Here is a 22,805-nt window from a genome sequence, read left to right on the forward strand (position 1 = left end):
ATACATGAGGATGAGAAACATTTCCTTTTCTCATCTGCAGTCTTCATGGATATGAGCCAGTTTATCTTCAGCGGACGTTGTTGTTCTACCTAATGTGGGGGAAGGATATTTGAACAGGACCAGGTGACTCCGTTTCATGGCGGCTATCAACAACCAGCCTGGTTACTCCTCGGAGGTCACTGAGGCCCCAGGCTCTCAGGATGGGAAAGACCTTGGAGATCATCACCAGCTCCCTTCCTTACCCACAAGCATATGGGTGTCAGGAGATGAGAAGAGATTAGCAGAGGGAATACACGTACAAAATTGTCTCTGCTCTTTCATATTAACCCCATGAAATATTCACTTATGACTATTTTCTTCATAGTAAAACTTTAATAGATTAAGACCCTTTTTTTTTTTTGAGGAAGATTAGCCCTAAGCTAACATCCGCCACCAATCTTCCTCTTTCTGCTGAGGTAGATTGGCCCTGAGCTAACATCTGTGCCCATCTTCCTCTGTTTTTTATATGGGATGCCAGCCACAGAATGGCTTGATGAGTGGTGCGTATGTCCATGCCTGGGATCCAAACCAGCAAGCGAAACTGGGCCCTGTGAACTTAACTGCTGCACCACTGTGCCGGCCCCAATTAGGACCATTTTTAATCTTTACTGAAAGCATTGTTCAGTTACCCTTTCATAACTTCTTCTTGGACAAACCTTGCCAAGCTAGTGGAACGTTTTGATAAATACAACCGGTAATAAAATCTGATTAAACTATTTTATTGGCAAACATGATGAAATAAAAAATTCAGGTTAATTAAAGATAAACCTAATCTGTTAAGTAGATTTTCAGATCACTTTGCATATAATATATCCGTTTTATCTTTGTTATTGTATTTTTGTATTATGTATTTTCATATTGTGAAAGCAACCTAGTACTAAAGATTGTGAGCTTGGAGTTAGACCATCACATGTTCAAAATCTGCCTCTCAGGCTACCCTCCTGACCTTGGAAAAATCTTTCAATCTCGTAGAGAATCAGTTTCTTTATCTTTAATTTGGGGCTAATAGAACCTGCCTGATAGGGTTTTATGATGAATAAATGACTTAACATGTACCAAAATGCTGAGCACAGTGCCCAGCACATAATAGGTAAGCTTAATAAAAATGGTAGTTATTATTACGTCTCTGGACAGTAGAATTGATTCCATTGTGGAGCTCAGCGTTGAGCTCGGAGGATACAAAAGCAGTAGAAGGCTTCCTGGAGGACGTGAGGATGCCTGAGAGACTCTTGAAAGAAGAGGAGGAAATAGCCACGTAGAGGACATTGTGTAGGTTTGTCTGTGGTGAGGAGGAAGGCTGGGGGAAGTGGTAAGCAGGAGGGCCAATGTCTTCTAGGAAGGCAGAGCCCTGTGAACAACGATGGCCTATGGGGAAATGGCAATTAATTAAGTTAACATGGCTACAGCTGCTTGTGGGGTGGGGAGCGGTGAGAGCATGAAGATAAATAATACCGTGCTGGGGACGTGTGGAACAAGAAATGCAGTGGATCAAGGATGGAGACCTGGACAAGCCCAACACTGAAGGGGTAGCTTAGCAAACAACGCCCAGAAAGGAGGCAAGTCTCCTGCCTTCTCTTCTCTCCCACCCACCCAGGGAGCACCGGGTGCTGGCTGGGATCTTTTGTGATACAGACCAGATAGGAGAAGGCAGCACTGGGAGTGGGGGTGGGAGGGAGGATGAAGCCAGAGAGGCCCAATCCATCTCCCTAAGAAGTAGCTGGAAGAGGAGAGACAGGAAAGAGTCTGACGAGAAAGCAGCAGCAAGAAACACTGCAGGGTTGGATTTAGCGGATTAAAGGTTCTGGTGAAATGGAGAGTAGAAGGGGATTTCAGAAGAGTTTCCCTGGGGTATGAACTGAGTTTCCCTTGACATTCTTTGAGAGAGGAAAATTTCAAATTCCCCTTAAGTTATCCTAGGCTAACTGGGCTGAGATGCTTTGTGTACAGAGACAAAGCCAAGCGGCCCTCTGGTTTGATGATGGCCATTGAAGGTACAGGTACGAGGAGAATGAGGAGAGTGCAGTGAGAGTCCTACAAAGCTGCTAGGACTACTGTGGAAAGGGACAGTAGAAGTATCAACAGCAACAAGTACTGTTCAGTTCTACGGGGTAAGTGCTGTCATCATTTCCATTTTACAGATGAGAAAACTGAGGCGCAGAATGGTTGGAGTGATTTGCCCAGAGTCACACAACTGACTAGCACTTGGTGAAGCCAGGAATTGAACTCAGGCACTTGAATTCAAAGGAACCAATGGAATCGAGATTTTAACTGAAGGACAGAGGAGTAGAGGGTAAAATCCGAAGTCAAAATTCTTTCTATCTAATATTTTATTTCCTCTGTAAGAAAGTGATTCTAGGGGCCGGCCCAGTGGCACAGCAGTTAAGTTTACACCGTTGGCTTTGGCGGCCCGGGTTCGCTGGTTCGGATCCCCAGGGCGGACATGGCACCGCTTGGCACACCATGCTGTGGCGGGCGTCCCACATATAAGGTAGAGGAAGACGGGCACGGATGTTAGCTCAGGGCCAATCTTCCTCACGAAAAAAGAAAGTGATTATACTTAATGTAGATCTATTTTGAAGTTCTTTTAAGTTGGGAAATTGTTATAATGTAGTTTAAACAGTTGAGCCACCGGAATGGGGGAGGGGCATAGCTTTTCTTCCGTAGAATAAAATATGCTTTTCCCTCTCCCATGCACGGAGTCCCCAGCGCATCGTGGATTCTGAATAAGCGCTGGCTGAACTGATTTGTACTGTAGTAAACTCCCTCAGTTTGCAAGGCGCTGGGTGGATGACTGCTCATGCAGGACTACCCCATTACAAAGATGCCCGCAGGCGTAACCCAGGGTGCCTTCAGGCACTGGGTTAGGCCGGTTCTCTGTCTCCTAGTGGAAAAGTGGTCCTGAGTTCACTCAGGTTTTGGTAGGCAACGGGTATTGCCATTGCTTTGACTTCTTTCCTTCCCTGGATTTCTTTCTTCCCTCCCCAGCTTGGGTCTGCTCAACTTCTGTCCTGGATCAGAAGCTGGGGAGTAGGAGGGCTTACTGGATCCAAGCCAGAGTGCAAACCTCCACACTCTTTCGCCCTCCCTATCTGGATGGATTTCCAAAGGGAGTGGTTCTCAGGCTTTTAAGGCATAAAAGACCTTTTGGGTTTATGCGTAGATACGTCCAGCCTCTTGGGTGTACCAGGGAAGAGCGTGAGGAGAAACGTACATTTGTATCTGTGCGTAGGTACTTGTGTAGGATTGCCTGTCTCACGTGGTAATTTCCTTGAAGCAAGTGCTGGACCATGCCTTGTAAAACATGCCCACGAGTTTGCTGCATATCTTTTAGTCAAATTTAAAAATCAAAATATATAATGCAATTAAGTACTATAAATTCAAATTAGATGTTTCATTTCAATTTGTATACATGTCCCTTTACAGGATTAAGAGCTATTAGGGTAATATACATAGTAATTTTTAAATTTTTTTTTTTTGAGGAAGATTAGCTCTGAGCTAACATCTGCCACCAATCCTCCTCCTTTTTTGCTGAGGAAGACTGGCCCTGAGCTAACATCCCTACCCATCTTCCTCTACTCTATATGTGGGAAGACTGAAACACAGTATGTCTTGACAAGCAGTGCCTGGTCCCCACCGGGGATCCAAATGGGGAACCAGGCTGTAGAAGCAGAATGTGCCAACGTAACCGCTGCGCCACGGGGGTGAGGGTGGGGGTGGGGTGTACAGCCCGTGATTGAGTTTCAATAGCTACTTAGGGAAACAATTTGAAATTACTCTTCTAGTACTTGAAGGTTTTTAAAGTCCACACAAAGCATTTGTACTTTCAGTCTTGTTCACCAAATTCTTTAGCGTGTGATACACAATATGGGAAAGTCACTTCTCTGGGCAAAGCTTACTCATCATTTCATCTCCATTCATTCATTCAACATTTTATTGATTGCTTACTATCTGCCTGGCAAGGTGCTAGGACTTGGGAGTATCAAGAAAAACGTCAAGGTTCCTGCCCCCAAGGAAGTCTCTCAGGGAGCCCTCAGGGGCCTGGGCGTGGTGCGACACTCCAACAGCAAGCATGCCCCAGAGGGCCTTATCTCAGTGGTGCAGATTCCTTCTTCCAACTCGAAAATTATGTTTCTGCCAAATGTCCTAAATCTAGTTATCCAAAATCATACAACTTGAGCTAATAAATTAAGAACAATGTTCCGACTAGTCTGACGATTTGAAGCGATTACTGCCGATTCTTTGCCTTGCTAGTCCTTTCGTGGACCACTGCAGTTCGCCTTGAACACGACTCGCCTGGAAGAGGCTGTGCTAGCATCCTGGAAGTTTATAATTAAGTTCAGTGTTTGCGTGTGAGATAGGGTGGGGAGGAAAACAACCATTAATTATAGAGTTTCGTTCGTGAGAGCCTGCCAAGCGTTTCAGCAGCAGAAACACGAGAAGCGGATAAAGCTTTCCTCATTTTTAAACAAAAGTCGCACGGGAGTTCCTAGCGGGACCGGGGAAGGTGGGGTGCCCTTGGCGCTCGGGTGGCCGAGGGCGGGCTGGGACGCTGGACCATCCCTGCCTCCCTCCGCCCATCCCCCGGGGCTGGGTCTGAGGCCCTCGTCAGGGAGCGCCGCGGCCGCCCGGGGCTCCGAGGGTCTGGGGCCTCGGCCCCGGCGCCCCGCTCTCGGGCCGGGAGGCAGCAGCGCGCACGGAAGTGCGCTCGGCTCTCCCAGGCCGGGGCCGGCTCTCCTCCTCCACTTCCTCCTGAGCGGCGGCCCGGCCTCCCGGGCCGGCTCCTCCCCCTGCTCGGCCTCCTCCCACTGCCCGGGGCCGCACTCAGGCCGGGGGTGCGGCGCTCACCCGGCTATCCCAAGCCCCAGACGCTGCGTGGAGCGGCCGAGCGGAGGGAGGCGAAGGGCCGCCCGCGCTGCTGTCCCCGCCCCGCGCGCCCTGCGCCCCACTTCCCGGGCGGCCGCTCCGAGGCTCAGCCCTCCTGCCTCCCCCGGCGCCGTCCCGGACCCGCCGGGGAGCGAGCGGCCGGCAAGTCTCGGCGCGCGCAGGCGGCGGGCCGAGGGCACCGAGCGCTCCGGGAGGGGTGGCCGCGGCCCCGGGCTCGGCGCCCCGCGCGCACTTCGGCGATGGCTTCTCCGCCGCCGCGGCCGCTGCGCTTTCGCCCCCGACGCCTCCTGCTCCCTCTCCTCGGATTCCTGCTGCCTCTGTGCGGCGCCTTCAACCTGGACGTGGACAGTCCTGCCGAGTACTCCGGCCCCGAGGGAAGTTACTTCGGCTTCGCGGTGGATTTCTTCGTGCCCAGCGCGTCTTCGTAAGTGGCCGCACTTGGAAGGGGAGTCGGCCTCCTCCCCCACCGCGCGCACCCACCCTGCGTCTCCCCACTGGGAAAGATCCCTGGGGGAGATCGGGGGCTCTGTCTGTCTGTCCCCCTAACCCCCACAGGGTGGTTTAGGTTCTAGATGGATGAAATTTTGGGGAGCTGAACCCCCTCGGCACCCACCACCCAGTTCCCCCTCTCTTCTCCTCCGAGGGAGAGCTTTGAAGCAGACCTGTGCTTCAAATTCGGGGAAAGTGGGAAATCAACAAAGGCTGGTGGGGCGGGACTCCGCGACCCCCGCCCTTGGCCGGGACCTGGTCCCTTTCATCTCCGAACTTCTTTTTCTCCGGTCCCCGGGAGCCTTCCCGGTAGTCTTTTTTTCTGCTTCACAGACTTAGACACCCGTCCTTTTTGCTCTCCCTAAACAAGCCCTCCCCCACTCTTTCCGCCTCTCAGTCTGGTTGTTTCTCCTCATTTACTCCTTTTCCAGACATTCTGATGACGAAAATGCCCATCCTGTCGTAGTAAATTCATTGTGTCTTATCTCTGGGACTGTCAGACCTATGCACATTTGAGGGTGAACAGATGAATTGAATGTGTCATCTGTTCTTTTTATAGTGATTCATTATTTAGGTCATTGTTCAGAAAGAACAAGGGTGTTCGCTGAGTTTTCGCTCACTACAGGTCGTTTGAATACTGCAGTATTTAAGAATTCAATTATGTTTTCAAATTGCCAACGTTTCGAGTTGCAGAGACCGTTAGGATTTGTCACAGAGTTATTGTCATTATTGGATTAAAAATTGTCTCTGACTTTGCTGAACGCTGACATCATTCTCACCACCCCACCCCCAAGTTAGCGTTAGAAATACTGATTTAATAAGTGTTTACTGGCTGTCTTCTGATGTTTAAATCTTGTTTTCAAGTGGGAGAACTCTTCTTAGGGTTCTTTCTAAGCTCTTAGAAATTCTAACAACATATTTTTGTTTCTAAATTTTCTCTAGATTTTAGGGTTTTGTTTTTTGCGGGGAGAGAGGATAATTTTCATGGTCGGTGCTTAGATAGGACCGTTTTTCCACTTCACACATGCCTAGTTTGAGGATGATCTAAATATTTTTCCGTGACTGTTAGAACATTCAGCAGGATTTATTCTTATCTTCTTTCTGAATGTTGCTGAATGTCATTCATTTTTGTGACAACCTTTGCAGCAATAAATAGGTTGGAAGCAGTTAGTAGTGGAAACTAGACAGTTTTCTGTAGTGAACTCAGTTTTGTTTGTTTGCAGCTTCAGTGCTTTCTGTGAGACCTGAATACATATTTTCCAAAACGATACAAATAATCATTAAATTTGGCAACATTTACCACCTTCTCATTTGATTTAATCATTTGCCAGCCTTATCTGTTATTTAAAAAATTTTTGTTTCCAGGTATTTTTAAGCTTATGCCTTTATGGTGCAGAGGATTTTAGTTGTCCCAGGGGTGCTCTTTTAGACTTAATTTGTACAGAAATTCTAATAATTTTGCAAATATTTATTGTCAAGAATTAGTACTTAAAGTAGCAAGAGTTAGCACTGAAGATACTTGAGTTGATGGAGTGTTTTGTAGATGTTGCTCTGGATTCTGTAGCAACCCTCTGAGATGTCACACTACTGAGTGTGACAAGATGATAAACTTTACGTGTTTTTACCATGAAAGATGTAGTGATATTGAACTGTTGGCGTAAGATACTCACTATTTTTGGTTCTGAGGCTGGATGGCTCATCCTGGATTAGTCACTGTAGTTGTTGAATATACTGTGACCTCACAGGTTTGCATGACCTCCCATGTGGGCCGTCAGAGTAAGGTAAAATTGAACTTGGTTTGGTTTCACGTAATATTTTGAAATCTTCCTCGGTGACTTTGTTATTGATAGACTTGTGAGCTCTAGATATAGCCTAACTTAAAAAATAGAAATCAACTATGAGATTCTTTTAAAACAAAGATTTCTACTTACTGAACTTTTCAGATTTAACAAAGATAAATGCAAAATTATGCTTAATTTTGTAAAAAGGTACTTTTAAATTTAGCAGGCATTGAAATCCAAGGTACATGGGGATGCCATGTATAATATTACCAGCTGCTTACTGTTGTTATTTGGTGTGATCATAAACTTCTAAAGGAAAAAAAAAAAGGAAAAAATCCACATTATAGGAAGGGTTTGCTAATTAAAGATGCCTTTCTTCTGAAGGAAGGTGCCTGGATTAATGAGGAAGCACAGGTGGCGCAGTCTCTCCTTGCTGCTTCTGGTTTCCAGAGGTGTCCAGATCCCTCCAGCAAGCTGGGGAATTGTTTTAGGTCTCATTTTTGTTATTATAGAAAATTGTTATTGAACTATTTCCATTTTGTTGTGAAAACTAATGAATCAATGTTTGTCAAAGAGAGGGAAAAATAAAGTACTAGCAAAAATATTAAGGTGACTCCTCAAGAAAATCTCTCCAGAAATGAGTCTTAGGTTCGAAGTGGAAAGTCACAAAAATAATGATTTAAAAATTATGAAAAGTGGAGGCCAGCCCGGTTGTGCAGCAGTTAAGTTCGCACATTCTGTTTTGGGGGCCCTGGGTTTGCCGATTCGGATCCCAATTGTGGACTTACGCACCTCTTGTTAATCCATGCTGTGGCAGGCATCCCACATAGAAAGTAGAGAAAGATGGGCACGGAAGTTAGCTCAGGGCCAGTCTTCCTCAGCAAAAAAGAGAAGAATTGGCAGCAGATGTTAGCTCAGGGCTAATCTTCCTCAAAAAAAAAAAAAATTATGAAAAATCAGTGTTCTATTTTTTCCTGTTATGTGTTAATTTATGGTAGCCATATTGCCAAAAAATTTAAATTACATAAAATTTAAAGATCATATACAGGCCAAGAAGTAAAGTCATATTTTTCTGGTGGAGAATAATTGGACAAACTAAAAATTGCACCCTAAGTTTAATTGTGATAATGATATCTTACACTGGTTAACCTATTTCATAATTTACAAAGCACTTTTACTTAGGATATCTTTCGTCTATCGCTCAAACTGCCAGGGGAAGTAGGGAAGCAGATAAATTCTTTCTTACAGTTGCGGGAACTGAGGCTAGAGGATGGTACAGTCTTTGGTTGTTTGAGTGGGTTGGTTGGGGTAGGGGGGGCAGGATCAAAAGGCAGAGGGTATGAAATTCAAATTCCGTTTAATTTTTATGTTCAAATTTTAAATTTTTAACAAGAAAATAACCGAACAATTTTCTTATTTATTCCTCAAATATATTATTATTATACAGTTCTCATTTCACATATATATTTACTTTTTTTTTTTAGATTTTTTAATTTTTTTCCTTTTTCTCCCCAAAGCCCCCCAGTACATAGTTGTATATTCTTCGTTGTGGGTCCTTCTAGTTGTGGCAGGTGGGACGCTGCCTCACTGTGGTTTGACGAGCAGTGCCATGTCCGCGCCCAAGATTCGAACCAACGAAACACTGGGCCGCCTGCAGCGGAGCGCGTGGACTCAACCACTCGGCCATGGGGCCAGCCCCATCTCATATATATTTACTTTTAAATAATGCTATAATGACCAACACTGTATTAGAATTCTTGCCTTTTTCCCTATTAAACACTAATGGAGCCTTATTTACAGTTACTTGAAGTGTTCCTGTGACCCCAGAGACAGGGGTAACAGGTGTGAGCAAGTGTTCCCTGGTCGCAGAAGGTCCTGCAGAATGTTTGCTGGTTCTCAATCCTGAGTTCCTATTTGCAACCTCTGGAGAACTTTTAAAACATAGTTGCTGCCCTGCTTGCTGCTTAGACCTAGAAGGAGACCTCTCACTTCATCCTCCAGCAGCCCGGGGGGCATTTTTCCTTGTCTGGCCCATCTTACCTCAACTTGATTAAAAATGAACTCTTTTTCACCAAGTGATGTCAGTTGCACCTCTGTTTCTATTAATGGTGTTATCATTTTCTCTGTCGCCCTGGAAATCATTTCATATTCCTCCTTCTCATTTTCTATTTTTCTTTGTCTCTCCTACTGTGCTCTCCTAATATTAGTCAGTGATTAGTCACCAGGCAGAAGGTCCTAGAAAGACTTCCTTGTTAGTGTTTCTTGCATCCGTCTTTGCTTTCCACTTCTACTTTGACCTCCTTATTTAAGCCCAGTCATCACAAGTGTGGTCCGTGAACTCAGGCTCTCATCCTCTTCCTATCATTTGGCTCTTAGACCTGCAAAACATCTTAGATGTTTCTAATAGTTTTATCTTTCTGAAACATCTTTTTGATCCAGGTATTCTGCTGCTAACATGTCTTCAAAAATGTTCCCATGGCCAGAGAAAGTCCAAACTGCTTAACCTGCGATGAAGGCCCCTTTCAGTCTGTCCCAATCTGCGTATACTTTTAAAAGCTCGTGGACCATTTCTCCCCTCACCCTTGTAACCATCTTCACAACCGTTTACAAAATGACGCCAGCTCATTTTCTTTGTTTTACTTTTCTTTTGTTTTCTTTCTTTTTTTTTTTTGGTGAGGAAGATTGGCCCTGAGCTAACATCTATGCCAGTCTTCCTCTATTTTGTATGTGGGGACACCACCATAGCATGGCATGATGAGTGGTGTATAGCTCCGTGCCCGGGATCTGAACCCCCAGGTGCTGGAGAACCCTGGACTGCCAAGTGGGACACGTGAACTTAACCACTACATCACTGGGCTGGCCCCTCATTTTCTCGAACTTAGTGTGTCTCTGGCTATATTGGTTCTTATTTCTTCTCATAAATAATATACATGCATAGACTATAGCCTTATTATTTAGAAAGCAAATCCTATGTTGATTACTCCTGATTAAGGCCCAAATTTTATAGGACATTATAAAAGAGAAAGGAAAATGCATAGAATTTATAGTTTAGAATTTATAGTTCACTGCAGCTGTTTCACATCATATAAATGTTGACTCTAGCATTTTTTGTTTTAATGAAAAGTAAATCTAAAACTGGAATTATAGCCCTGAAATAACATTCAACACTATTTTATACACATTTCTTTCTACATTGGTGCAGTACATGATAATTTTTCAGAAGTTCCTTTGGGTGAAGTCTCACTGGTCAGCCCGGTCAGCCAAATATATTAAAGATGCTTTATCTTGGAGAAGTCGGTGCTGAAAGCAGCCAAATGACTTACTTCATTTGGAGGGTTTAAAAATATGTACTTGTCATTGTTTGGCTGGTCACCTCTCCTTGGTAGTCAAGGTCACGTGCCCTGAAGCGCCGGCCCTTACAGGGCACTTTGGAGGGGAAGTGCTACATCCTCCTGGCTGGTTTCTCTCATCCTCTAGTCTGTCTCTGTCTCTGTCTCTCTCTCACTCCCCTTCTTCTGCCTTTCCCTCCCTGTCTCTCCTTTCTCTCCTTCCCTCCCTCCTCTGTCTCTTCCCCCCTCCCTCCCCTCCATCATTCCGTCCTCTCTCTCTCCTTTCTCCCTCACTTCCCTCCCCCAACACACACTCTGCCCTTTATCTTTTTGAATACTAATAGCCGGCTCATGTAGATAAACCTTAATTTTGAAGTCATTTAATGGAAATGTCTCAAGTCATTTAAAGAGTGGTGAGGATGGGGATCCTGATTTTGTTCTTGGGCAAACCTTTTGGAGGGAGTTGGAATCTGTCAGGAGAAAGTTGCAGGCTTGTGAAACTAAGTTGCTGAGCTTCAGATTTTCAAGGCTAATAATCAGTAAAATCTTTGTCAGCCTCAACTAACCCTGTGTATCTTCCCCAATCTCCACCATTGTCAGGAAGTGGGCAAGCCAACTGTTTTCTACCCTTCTCTTTTTTTTCTCTTGAGCTCTTGCGTTTGAGTTAATTAATGGCTCTTCCAGAGAACCGAGGAAAGAAAAGCCCTTTTATTTTTTATTTTATTTTTTTAAAGATTGGCACCTGAGCTACCATCTGTTGCCAATCTTCTTTTTTTTTTTCTTTCTTCTTCTTCTCCCCAAAGCCACCCCAGTACATAGTTGTATATTCTAGTTGTAGGTCCTTCTGGTTGTGTGAGAAAAGCCCATTTAAAAACAGATTTTAATTTTTAGGTTTCCTACTTTATTAGGGAGTATTTTATTGATTGTTGTTTCTAGTTCCAATGCTATCATCTTGTATTTTTATAGTCCTTTCAGCTTTTCTAAATTTGCTTTTATCTACTATCCATGCTCAGAAAATTTCTTTTTTGGGTGATTACTGTGGGCATTGTTATCTCCTTTCAATAGAAGAGGAAACTGAGGCTATGAGATTTCAAGTGACTTTCTCCATTGATTTCTATGGTGATTGTAACCTTTGGTCCCAAACTATGTCCTTTAGACAATACTGCTTGTTTTGCAAACATTGTTTTTCTGGTCTCTCACTTCTCTTATTTTGATTAAGCTGTTGGAGACATTCATTAGATATTCTTAGATGAACTTTGAGTAGCAATTATTTAATTTTTTATAAAGCATTTCATTAACAGGATTTTTTTGTTATTGTGGCAGAAAAACCCGACATGACGCAAAATTTACCCTCCCAACACACTGAGAGAGGCTTTTGTTTCTATAGTATGTGTTGCTTTTATATTCCTTAATTTTCTCATGTAGTACTTTTTACCATCCTGTACCCTTTATTCTATACAAATATTTCATTTTTCTCTACACAACTCTCTCTTAAGACTTTAACATTTGTCTAATGCAATTTTACTTTCTCCATCTCTCCATTTTTCTCTTTGAAAAACTTTCTATAATGCTCTTAAAAGTAGCTTAAATATCATGTTGACATTTTAGACAAAGAACTTTATTCCTCAGTTTCTCTTCCTCCATTAATCTAGGATTTAGAAATCGACAGTGCTCCCACATTCCTTTTCTGTTATTCTACCATTTCTGTGGCATTTCACCAATGTGCAAGACTGCACATGAAGGTATGTTTAGGAAAACTCGATGCACTCCCATATTAGTACCTCCGATTACCATCCTTACATGCCCGTGACGTGCACATGGTCTGATGAAAAGCAGCAGCCTTGTTCCTGGTCTTATCCAGGGAACTCGAGCTCTCTGCTGCCAAGAGAGCACAGTTTTCATTCAGAGCTCTCCTACTGTGCCCTTTTTCTCTGTCTTTGCGGAAGCCGGCGTGTGCTAATAACTTCCCAGCCCTCTCTGTGTTACAGTGCCAAGTAAAGAAAGTATGTGAGATCCAAAATAAAGAAGTTACTGTAAGGATAACTTAAATAATTGGATGTTTAATAGAAGATGATTTCCGTGTTCAGGGGTCAGGGACAGTGGAAATGGCTTATTTATGCTATATGGCTATTTTAAGATTAAGACCTCTTGCTCTTGAATTGCTACTCAGCTATGAATTTATAAAACTTTCCTTAAGCTTTTATTATGTGGCAGGTACAAAGATGAATTAGAGTCCCCTGAATTCAAGGAAGCAATTTATTGTGGAGTGGGAAGAATAGCTTTGACAAAAAATTATAGAAGATTGTGTAATGCGCTATGCGATGACATTCCAGAAATTAATTTGGCTTGTAGGTTTCTAGACAAATTCTGAGAACTAGCTCTCCTCTCCCAATCTCCTGGATCCTGGCCATTATCCACAACCCTAAAATCATATGTATACCTGTGCTTGTATTATGCTTATTAGGACCACTGCAGGAATGGCCCCCTGCCTTTTCAGGTGTAAACCCTGAAAAGTACACTTGTCGGAAATATTCTTTTTCTCCATCATGCACTCAAAAATAATTTAATTCAGATGAAGGGGGAAGTTTCATGGTCAACTTTTTTACCTGTTGAAATGAAAAATTTCGTAAAAATGTATATATATGTAATTTAGCTGTTACCCAGCTGTGCGGTGGAAAAGGACCATGTGATGACAACGGGCTGCTCTCATTCATGGGAGAGGAGGGTGCTCTTATTCATAGCCTAATTTTTTTTTCTTACAAAAGCTTCTTGCTGAATGAAAACTAAGTTGATTTCTTACCCGGGGCCATTTGGCTGTGATGAGAGGGCTAGCGTTGGTGTTTTACTGATGCCAAATATGACTGCATAAAGCTTTATTAAACAGGGTGTGGTTTGGTTGGGAGTTTTTTCTTTATTTTGAGTATGGAGTTTTCAGATGAGTGTCAGAGAGGAGGATTCCTGTAACCTGGCAATTCATGCAGCCAGCTCTTGACTGTAATTTGGCAGCTAGCACCCGGCCGGAATGAAATTGAAATTGACAAAAGTAAAATGAATGCACTGCATATTTAAGATGGAGGCTTGTCCATAATTGCACAAAAAAGTGAAATGCGGTTGTACATGTTTCCTTTGCTAGAAGACTTTAAGTGACAGTGTTGAAGGAGGAAATGAAATGATAATGGCCATAGCATCTGTCGAGGGCCTTTTGTGTCTAATTGAATCCTGCTTTCTTCTATGTTTCAGTCAGTTTCTTCTCAGTCTCTTTTACTGTATCCTCTTTCTTTACCTGACTCCTAAGTGTTGCTGCCTCTCAGAACTCACTCTTCGGCCCTCTTCTCTCTGAAGCTTCTCCCTGCGTGTTGAACGTTCTCTCTAAGGCAGAACTCTCCTCAGAGCTCCAGAGGACCAATTAGGTGCCTCACAGATGTTGCACACTAACGTATTGAGAACTGAATTCTTGGTTTTCCTATAAATACTTAATCGGCTTCCTGCTTCCCTATTCTTGAGGCATTTCTAGCAAAATAAATGGTTCTCCCATCCATGCACCCCAGAACGAAACTTAACGTGACATTCTTTAATCTTCTGATTCCCCATATTCAAGCCACCAGCTGTATCTGTTCTTTCTAATAGTTCCCCAATCTGCCCACTGTCTCTTTCTCCATCCGCCCTCCTAACCCAGGTCACTATCACCTCTTCCCTCAGCTGCTAAAAGTGTCTTGCTTTCCTTGTTCCATTTTTGCCCCCCTGTCCCTTTAACCCTTTCCCAATAAGGCACCAGATTTAGTTTTCTTTATTAGATTATATCATTTTTTTTGTTTAGAAAAACATTCAAAGGCTTCAGATGGAGCTTCACATGATAAACTCTGAAAGTTTTACCCTGGCTGAAAGGTCCCAGCTTGACTTGGCTCTTGCCAAGCTCCCCAGCTTTATCCTGTGCCACTGCCAGCTTGCTCCCCTGCTTCAGCCACATCTCTTTCCTTGTAACTCTTGGGAAGCAGGCTCTTTCCTGCCTAGGGTCTTTGTACCTCTGCTTGGGGTGCTCCCATCTACCTCTTCATCCTTCTTTTATCCCACCTTTCTCCCTTCTCCCCAACACACAGACAGTGCTTGGTGCCCTCCTTCTAATCCTATACATCTCAGTTTACTTAGAGGTAAGTCCCCTGGCTGCGACTTATCTAAAAGAGGTCTCTCTCTCTCTCTTCCCCGTTCTTTAGAGAGAACCTCCTAACTCTTCCTTTTATCTAAAGGAAGTCTCTCCCTTCCATTCCTTAGAGGTACCTTTTACCTGAAGAAGGTCTCCCCTCCTTATTCTCAAATAATCTCTCCCGGCCGATTGTTGGTTTCCTTCATAGCACTTGTAAGAGTGAGTACTTTCTTTCTTGGCTAGTTTCTGGTCTTCTTTCCCAAGGGAATGTAAGCCCCGCTGAGAGCTGGAACCAAGGTTGTCTTACTCATCATGCTAGCTCTAGTGCCCAGCACTGTGCCCTATATGGAAGAGACACTCAATCCATATCTTTTTCTGAATGAATAATAACTAAAAAAAGATGTCTTTTACTTAAAAATTTGACTCCTGACTATTTTGTCGTCCACTAATTTTATCCTGACAAGAAATTGAATAGTGACCCTATTCTTTGACCACGGGTTGATTAGATTAATTTTGTGAAGAGAAATTTTTAGTCACTGTTTAAAAAAAAATTGAAGTATAGTAGTTCCAGAAGATTCATTTTCCAAATGGAGAAATGATAATATTTACAACTACCATACTTCACAATCTTTTTTTCTGTTCAGCATTCAGGATATAGAAAGTGTATAGCAAACCACAAAAATGCAAGCAAAAATCAAAAACCTTCTCTGACTCTCGCCAGCATGTATTTTTTTAACAGCTTTATTGAGATATGATTGACATATAATAAGCTACCTATATTTAAATTTGACCAGCATAAATTTTGAAATGACGCGTCACCCTGAAGTTGCCTTACAGTGTGCTATTAGGATGAATAAACCATGTTGAATAATGTATGTATGTAAACCAGCACCAAATGAAGAATGAAGATTGTGCCTTCGGTGAATGGTTTTTAGAAAATATTTGTGGATAACGTCAAGAGAATGCTCTTCCTACATCACAAGATATTGTCGATACTTTGTGCCATTGAGAATCTTGTCTCCCCTTTTGTGTTTTAGCAGGATGTTTCTTCTTGTGGGAGCCCCCAAAGCAAACACCACCCAGCCGGGGATCGTGGAAGGAGGGCAAGTCCTCAAGTGTGACTGGTCTTCTCACCGAGGGTGCCAGCCGATTGAATTTGACGCCACAGGTAAATGTTGATGCGGTGGTGCCTTTTCTTAATTTATGTCACTTGATTTTTTTCATATCATTTAATTTTAAAAGCACTTGCTTTAGCTTAAAGGTAAACATTTAATAAATAATGTACAGAAGCGCTTCAGATCCCCAGAGAAAGTTATAAAAAGACATGATTTATTATATGATTTTTTTTCCTCCAATTTTGTGGCATTTAAAAGCGTTAAGAATACACTGCGTTTCCATTGCTTTGGACGTCTTCAACTTTAAACCGATAGTGTCAATCTGGAAAAATCCAGGGAAAACCTTTTAAAATATTTTTGTACCTCTGCTGAGAAGAGGGAGCTCCTAGCAAGGCTTTTTGTCCTTTCTTTGTCAGCAGGATTGCAGTATGACTCATAACTGCAGAAGATGAGCTCTCTGATCAGGCATATAGCGAAGCCTGGGCTTGTGCTACCAAAACCAGCGGAGGAATCTTTTGGATTCAAGTAGATTTGGTTGACTTAAAAAAAAATTCTTATCCAAAATCTCTTGGGAAAATTATGTTATGGTTCTGATAGCATTAGAATTTTATCCACAGTGACAAATTTCCATACCAGTCAGGACTGTGGTAATAAGGAGAAAAACTGCATGAGGAAGATGAGAAGAAATAACTTAAGTTTTGTATTTACATCAGTGAAATAAAATATACGTAGTCCTGTACACGTTTGTATTGGTATGTTTATGTCTATTGGTCAGAGCTTAGAGAATCTTCAAATAGTGTGACATTCTTCTGGTACAATAGTTTTACACATTTTTTTAACAATTCTGATTTGCTGGCTTTGACAGAATGTTTTAAGATAAGCCTGAAGAAAATCCTTATTTCCATAGTGTTATTTCCTCCTAGTTCTTAAATAGTTTTATTCTTGGAATTATAATATCATGAAACCGGAATTAGGATGTGGACTGTTCCATTTGACATCGTGATCAGTGCCAAAATGAGTGTCAGTCATTAAGCCAGCTCTTACAGGAATCAGGTCACCTGTTTGTTTTTTTCCATTTGAAACCATCTACATTAAACACTATTGTTTTTCCATATATGGCTAACATTTGGAAAACCCCAAGAGTATGGAAATAGGCTCAGTTTTACCACAAATGGAGAAATATAGTCATGCATCGCATAATGACATTTTGGTCAATGACAGACTGCATGTATGACTGTTGCCCTAGCCTCCTAAATTAGTAAGGGTGCTCCCAGGACAGAGATGGCACACTTAAATTGGGATAGAGGTCCCATAAGATGAGTCCCACGTGGCCTAGATGTGTAGCAGGCCATGCTATCTAGGTTTGTGTAAGTACACTCTATGATGTTTGCACAACGACGAAATCGCCCAACAGTGTGTTTCTCAGCATGTGTCCCCATCGTTAAGCAATGTCTGACTGTACCTGCGATTCAGAATATTATGGGTCAGGGCATTTATATCTTCTAACAAAATATGAATACTAATAAAATGAAACTGTAGGTCAGTTTTGATAGATTGAACTGTTCAGATATGTTTCTGTATTCAACACCATAAGTTTTTGTGTAGCGCAAGATAATTTATTAGTGGTCTTTTTTTGAAATGTGGCTTTATATAATATTTTGTTTATTGAGAAAATAACATATGCACCTGGTAGGAAAGATTTTGAACAGTCCAAAAAAGTACGCAAGGAAAAATATGACTCGTTTACATCAGAATGCTCAGAGGCAATTATTCTAAATAATTTCTTTGCTCCTTCTAGAATTTTCTTATTTCTACACATGTATATATCTTTTTTTTTAAAAAAGGCAAATTCACAACTAGAATAAACAACTATGTACTGGGGGGCTTTGGGGAGAAGAAGGGGAAAAAAAAAATGATTGGCAACAGATGTTAGTTCAGGGGTCAATCTTAAAAAAAAAAGGCAGGGTCCGGCCCAGTGGCTGAGTAGTTGAGTTCATGTGCTCCACTTCCAGGGCCCAGGGTTTCACCGGTTTGGATTCTGGGTGCAGACATGGCACCACTCATCAGGCCATGCTGGGGTGGCATCCCACATAGCACAACTAGAAGTACCTACAACTAGAATATACAACCATGTACTGGGGGGCTTTGGGGAGAAGAAGAAGGGAAAAAAAAGATTGGCAACAGATGTTAGCTGAGGGCCAATCTTCAAAAACAATAAAAAGGCAATTCACAAATAGAAATATACTAAATATATTGTCAGGTGCCTAACTCTTCACCCCACCCCCCTGCCATACCTAACAATATAAATCTCTAATAGATCTTTCCCATGTGGCTTATATGGATTTACCTCTTTCTTTGCAAATCACTGATAGTATTCTATTGTGTGTGCAGCCCAATTTGTTTCACTTATATTTCCTATTGATGGGCACTTAGATTGTTTCCAGTCTGTTGTTGTTATAAACACTGCTCAGGTGAAAAGCTTATACACAGGTATTTGTGCAAATGTGTGAGTATGTCTGTAGGGTAAAGCCCTAGTGGGGGATTTTTGGATCAAAGTATACGTATATTTAAAATTTTGATAGACGCTGCAAGTTATTCTTCACAAAGGTTTACACTTCTCCAATTATGTTTTCTGACACCTATGCCAATGCCATTTATCACCATATTTTTTCTGTGTCAATTTTATACTGTTATAGTATTATTATATATTATATATGTATATAATATATTTAATGTTATATTATAGTGTTGTTTTATATTGTTATATTAATTTGCACTCCTTTAATTAGCAGTAAGATTAAGCATCTTTGCATTTGTTTGTAAGTCATAGTATTCCTTTTCCTATGAGCTACTTTTAATATATTTGCACATATTTCCTATTGATTGTGAATATGAATCTCATTTGATGGCACTCCATCCTTGTGGTTGCTTAGGCCAAAACCTGGAGTCATGCTTGACATGACATCTGTCAGCAAGTCAAAATTTAACTGCTTCTCATTCCGCTGCTAACATCCTGGTCCAAGCCACCATTGTTTCCCACCTGGACTGTTGCCCTCGACTCCTGAATTAGTAAGGTTGCTGCCGGGGCAGAGATGGCACTCTTAAATTGGGATAGTTTGAGGAGTTGTTGGTAAAAGGACTATTTGCAAAGGATCGTAGAGGGTCTCAGGGATTGCTAGTCCCTGGGCACTAGTTAAAATTTGGCCTCCAGGCCTGAAGGGAGAAAGCGAAAGGAGCAGTTACCAGAATCTGGACCAGGACTAGGTGGAGAGAACCATGTGACAGGAGCTGTGGCTTTTGTCAGGGGGCAGCACATTGCCAGGCCCAAGTGACAGGAAGGGAGGAGAAGGGGAATAAACCCTGACCTGTGTCCTTCCTCTCTTTGATCCTCTGTGCATGCTTCTCGCTGGCTGAATGCAGTTGGGAGTCAGCGGGCGGGGCACTTTGTGAGTTCCTACTGGTCAGCATCCTGGGCAGAGAGTGGGGTGGAGAATGGGGCAGAGGAGCCCTGGGGGCAGTTGGCAGAAAGCCAGCACATCTCCTCCATGTTCTCCGCACTTCTGCCCTGGGTGTCCCGATTGTTGATTCTCTGCAGCAGCCAGCGTGATTCTTTTAAAATATTCAGATCATAACACTCCTGCCTAAATTCCACTAATATCTCCGGGTGTATCTTACAGTAGCCAAGAGGACTCTGAGTTTTCCAGCGCACTATTGCTATCCTTACCTTCATCTTCTCCCGTTCTCCCTGCTTTACAGGGTCTCTGCAGGGCTTGTAAACTATAGGAACGTTGCCACCTCACCTTTGCCTGGGCTGTTTCCTCTGCCTGGAACATGGTTTCCCCAAATGGACATGGGGTACCCCTCCACCACCAACTTCGAGACTTGCTCCGACATCATCTTCTCAGTGGTGCCCTGGCCATCTTATTTAAAATTGTAGTTCCCCTTTTCCCACTTTATGTTCCTGTCCTTTTCTCTGCCGTGTTTTTCCCTGCAGTAGACACATTGCTATATAAGTTATTTATTTTTAGTTACTGTCTCTTTCTCTCAATGAGGACGTGTGTTCTATTAGGATAGTTTTTTATTTGTTTTGTTCACAGCTGAAACCTCAGGGCCTGGAACAATGCCTGGTGCCCGGCACAAGTTGGTGCCCAATAAACTGAATAAATGAATGAATGAATGAATCATGAGAGCTTTTTCTATAGTGAAGAAATAACTGAAGCCGTTTATACTCGTACAAATATGTATTTTTTGTTCTGTTCTCTTTTGACCTTGCTGATATTTCTGCAATCATTTTGTATAACTTCTGAGACTTACGAAAAGAATGTACAAATTAAGACTTCATTTTTTACGTTAGAATTTTTATTCACGTAGTTTGAATTTAAGAAAAGAAGACAATATAGGTTTCAGTAATTTAGTCCTGAAAATGTGTATCTGGAAACAGCACCATTAAACTGTGTCTTGACTTTATGGAAGAAATGCTTACAACTTAGAGCATCCTGACACGTCTGTCCCGAGGAACTCTCCCCATCCTCACTTAAACATAGAAACATGTCTGCCCCGCAGAGGTCTTTTGTCTTTTCCGTTATCTCAAGGGAGATGGTGGCTTTTCTCTCTTTCTTTGCCTCATCTCAGTGTTGTGTCAAGGGAGATGGCAGCTGACTGGATAAGTGTGGCTTCTGGAGGCAGGCTGCCTGGGGCCCAAACCCTGGCCCTGCCACTTACCAGCTGCTTGACTCGCCAGGGTGACTATCAGGTTACTGCCATCTCCAGATACAGTGTCCTCATCTAACCTGCTCCATAGGTACGTGTTCAGCTGAAGGAGTTGACGTGTGTGTGAGTTAGGGCCTGCAAGTGCTTAGCACAGGGACTGACGCGTTGCAACGGCTCAGTCAATATAAACTGTTACCATGGCCTCCCTTCTCTGGAACCCTGCCCGGTCTTTCATTTGTCTCTATGTCCCTGCTATGCATTGGCCCTCTTCCTTTTTTTATTTTTTAACTTTTTAAACATGCTTAAATTTTTCTACCTGAAAAACTAATCAAAACAGCTTTCCCTTGGACATGTGTCTTCTCTTGGTCATTTTCCTTTCTTCTTTTCTTCACAGCCAGGGTATTGAATGCTGTGCCTCTCTTCATTACTTTCCGTATTCCATCACCCCCGTCTGGCTGCTAGCTAACCCCAGCCCAGCAAGTGCCCTCATTGTTAGTGGTGGCCTACTTCAGTGGACACTTGCCCCCTCATCTTATTGAACCTCTCTTTTACAGTTCATCCCAATGACTATTCCTTCCCTTTTTTTTTTTTTCTTCTTTTGAGGAAAATTAGCCCTGAGCTAACATCTGCTGCCAATCCTCCTGTTTTTGCTGAGGAAGACTGGCCCTGAGCTAACATCCATGCCCATCTTCCTCTACTTTATATGTCAGATGCCTACCACAGCATGGCTTGCCAAGCAGTGCCATGTCCCCCCCGGGATCCGAACCAGCAAACCCTGGGCCGCCAAAGTAGAATATGCGAACTTAACTGCTGCGCCACCAGGCCGGCCCTGACCATTCCTTCCTTATGTAAAGTCTCTGCTCCTTGTCTGTCTGAAGCTATCGTGTACCCTTATTCCTCCTAACCTGCTTAATACTCTTGTGGAGTTTGGCCAGTGACTCTTCTTTTTTCACTTGCTCCATATTTGCTGTATATCACGGTGTCATGAAAAGGAAATTGGCCTTGGATTCCATCAGACTTGAGGTCAAATCCAGGTTCTGCCATTTTCCCAGTGTTCCCTTGGGAACATTACCTACCTTTCCACGTGCTATAATACATTCCTGGGGTGATCACGAAGAGTTTAAATTAGTTAGTTTATCTGTGTTATTTTATTGTGCATCTGAGTCCAGAAGAGACTTTAATGCTTAAAAGGGCTCCATCCTCATGTTTTAATATTTGGGAAATAAAATTATTTTATTTAAATTAGCCCTGTTTTATATGATGTAGTAGGTATTACAACTATTAATCAGTATCATGTTTCTAAAACTTTTGGAAAACCCTTGAATTTAGGTAAGCCCATGTCACTTTTTCTAGGCAGTAAAACATGAGCAGAAGTGTGTCACGTGGGTAAAAAGGTTTAGAAGTTGGGGCGTTATTCTGCCTCTCCCCTTACAAGGTGCCATCGTGGGTGGTCATGGTTTATGCAGCCTCCACCAGCCGGGGTCCCTGAGTGAGCAACACGTGAAGCACAGACTCCTGCTGACGCACAGTGTGTGTGTACAAAATAATCCTTGGTTATTTTTGACTAATAGATTTTGGGGATGCTTGTTACTACAGCATAGTGCAGCCGAACTGAATAATACATGTAGGGACGTTAAAATGGAATATTATCAGTAGTCAGCTGTTGGAAAATGGTTAAAATGGTTAAAATCCTTTTGTATTCTGCATGCCCTTTTGTTCTTCTGTTAAGTTTCTTGTTCTGTTTTTCTGGGTCCTGCGTGGCCAAGTGACTACATATCATTGCTTATGCTAACAACGGCCCCTGGTTGGTAAATTGCGTTTAGACTGGGAGAAATTATAAATAGACTATAAATACCTGATGGAGATGCCGAAGCTTTGGCATTCCTTGAATACAGGGACCCTTACAACCAGCATGTCCTTCGTGGGAGCTCCGAAGGCAGTGGTGATGAAGTCATTACAAGAGAGACCAGCCCTGTGGGATGTGAGGCTTTGAAGCCAGGGCAGCTCCTGTACGCACCAGATCTTGTTTACTCATGTCTGAGCTGTCACCTGGTGAGGCAAAAAGAAAAGCACGGGACACAAGCTGTGTGGACCGCTGCTCAGGGATGTTCATGTAAGGGCTCTCATCAAGGAGGTGTGTTTGTCCTACGTCCTCTATATAGACTGGTGCTACTGTGTGTGGCCTTTGGCAGTTTTGTAAGTCTGAAAGTTCAGTTGAGCCTTGAGAAGCCCCCCGGGGGTTGTTGCCTCAACATTTGAAGTTTGTATGAAGTATTTCAGGCTCATTTGTTTCTTGGGCTATTTCTCCTTAGAAAGA

General features: G+C 42.8%; 1 protein-coding gene across 2 annotated transcripts in view; it reads left to right on the plus strand.

Moving 5' to 3' along the window:
* Positions 1 to 4,852: 4,852 nt before the first annotated feature.
* Positions 4,853 to 22,805, plus strand: part of ITGAV (integrin subunit alpha V) — an 84,535-nt gene continuing 66,582 nt past the window's right edge. Inside the window, exons 1-2 of one of the 2 annotated variants that reach the window (XM_023622166.2) lie at positions 4,853 to 5,347; positions 15,701 to 15,831. In XM_023622166.2, coding sequence (XP_023477934.1) covers positions 5,163 to 5,347; positions 15,701 to 15,831 — 316 coding nt within the window. In that variant the 5' untranslated portion in view covers positions 4,853 to 5,162. The remainder of the gene's footprint in view (positions 5,348 to 15,700; positions 15,832 to 22,805) is intronic. The other variant, XM_023622167.2, reaches the window with a different exon arrangement.

Source organism: Equus caballus, chromosome 18 (genome assembly GCF_041296265.1).
Source record: "Equus caballus isolate H_3958 breed thoroughbred chromosome 18, TB-T2T, whole genome shotgun sequence".
NCBI lineage: Eukaryota > Metazoa > Chordata > Mammalia > Perissodactyla > Equidae > Equus > Equus caballus.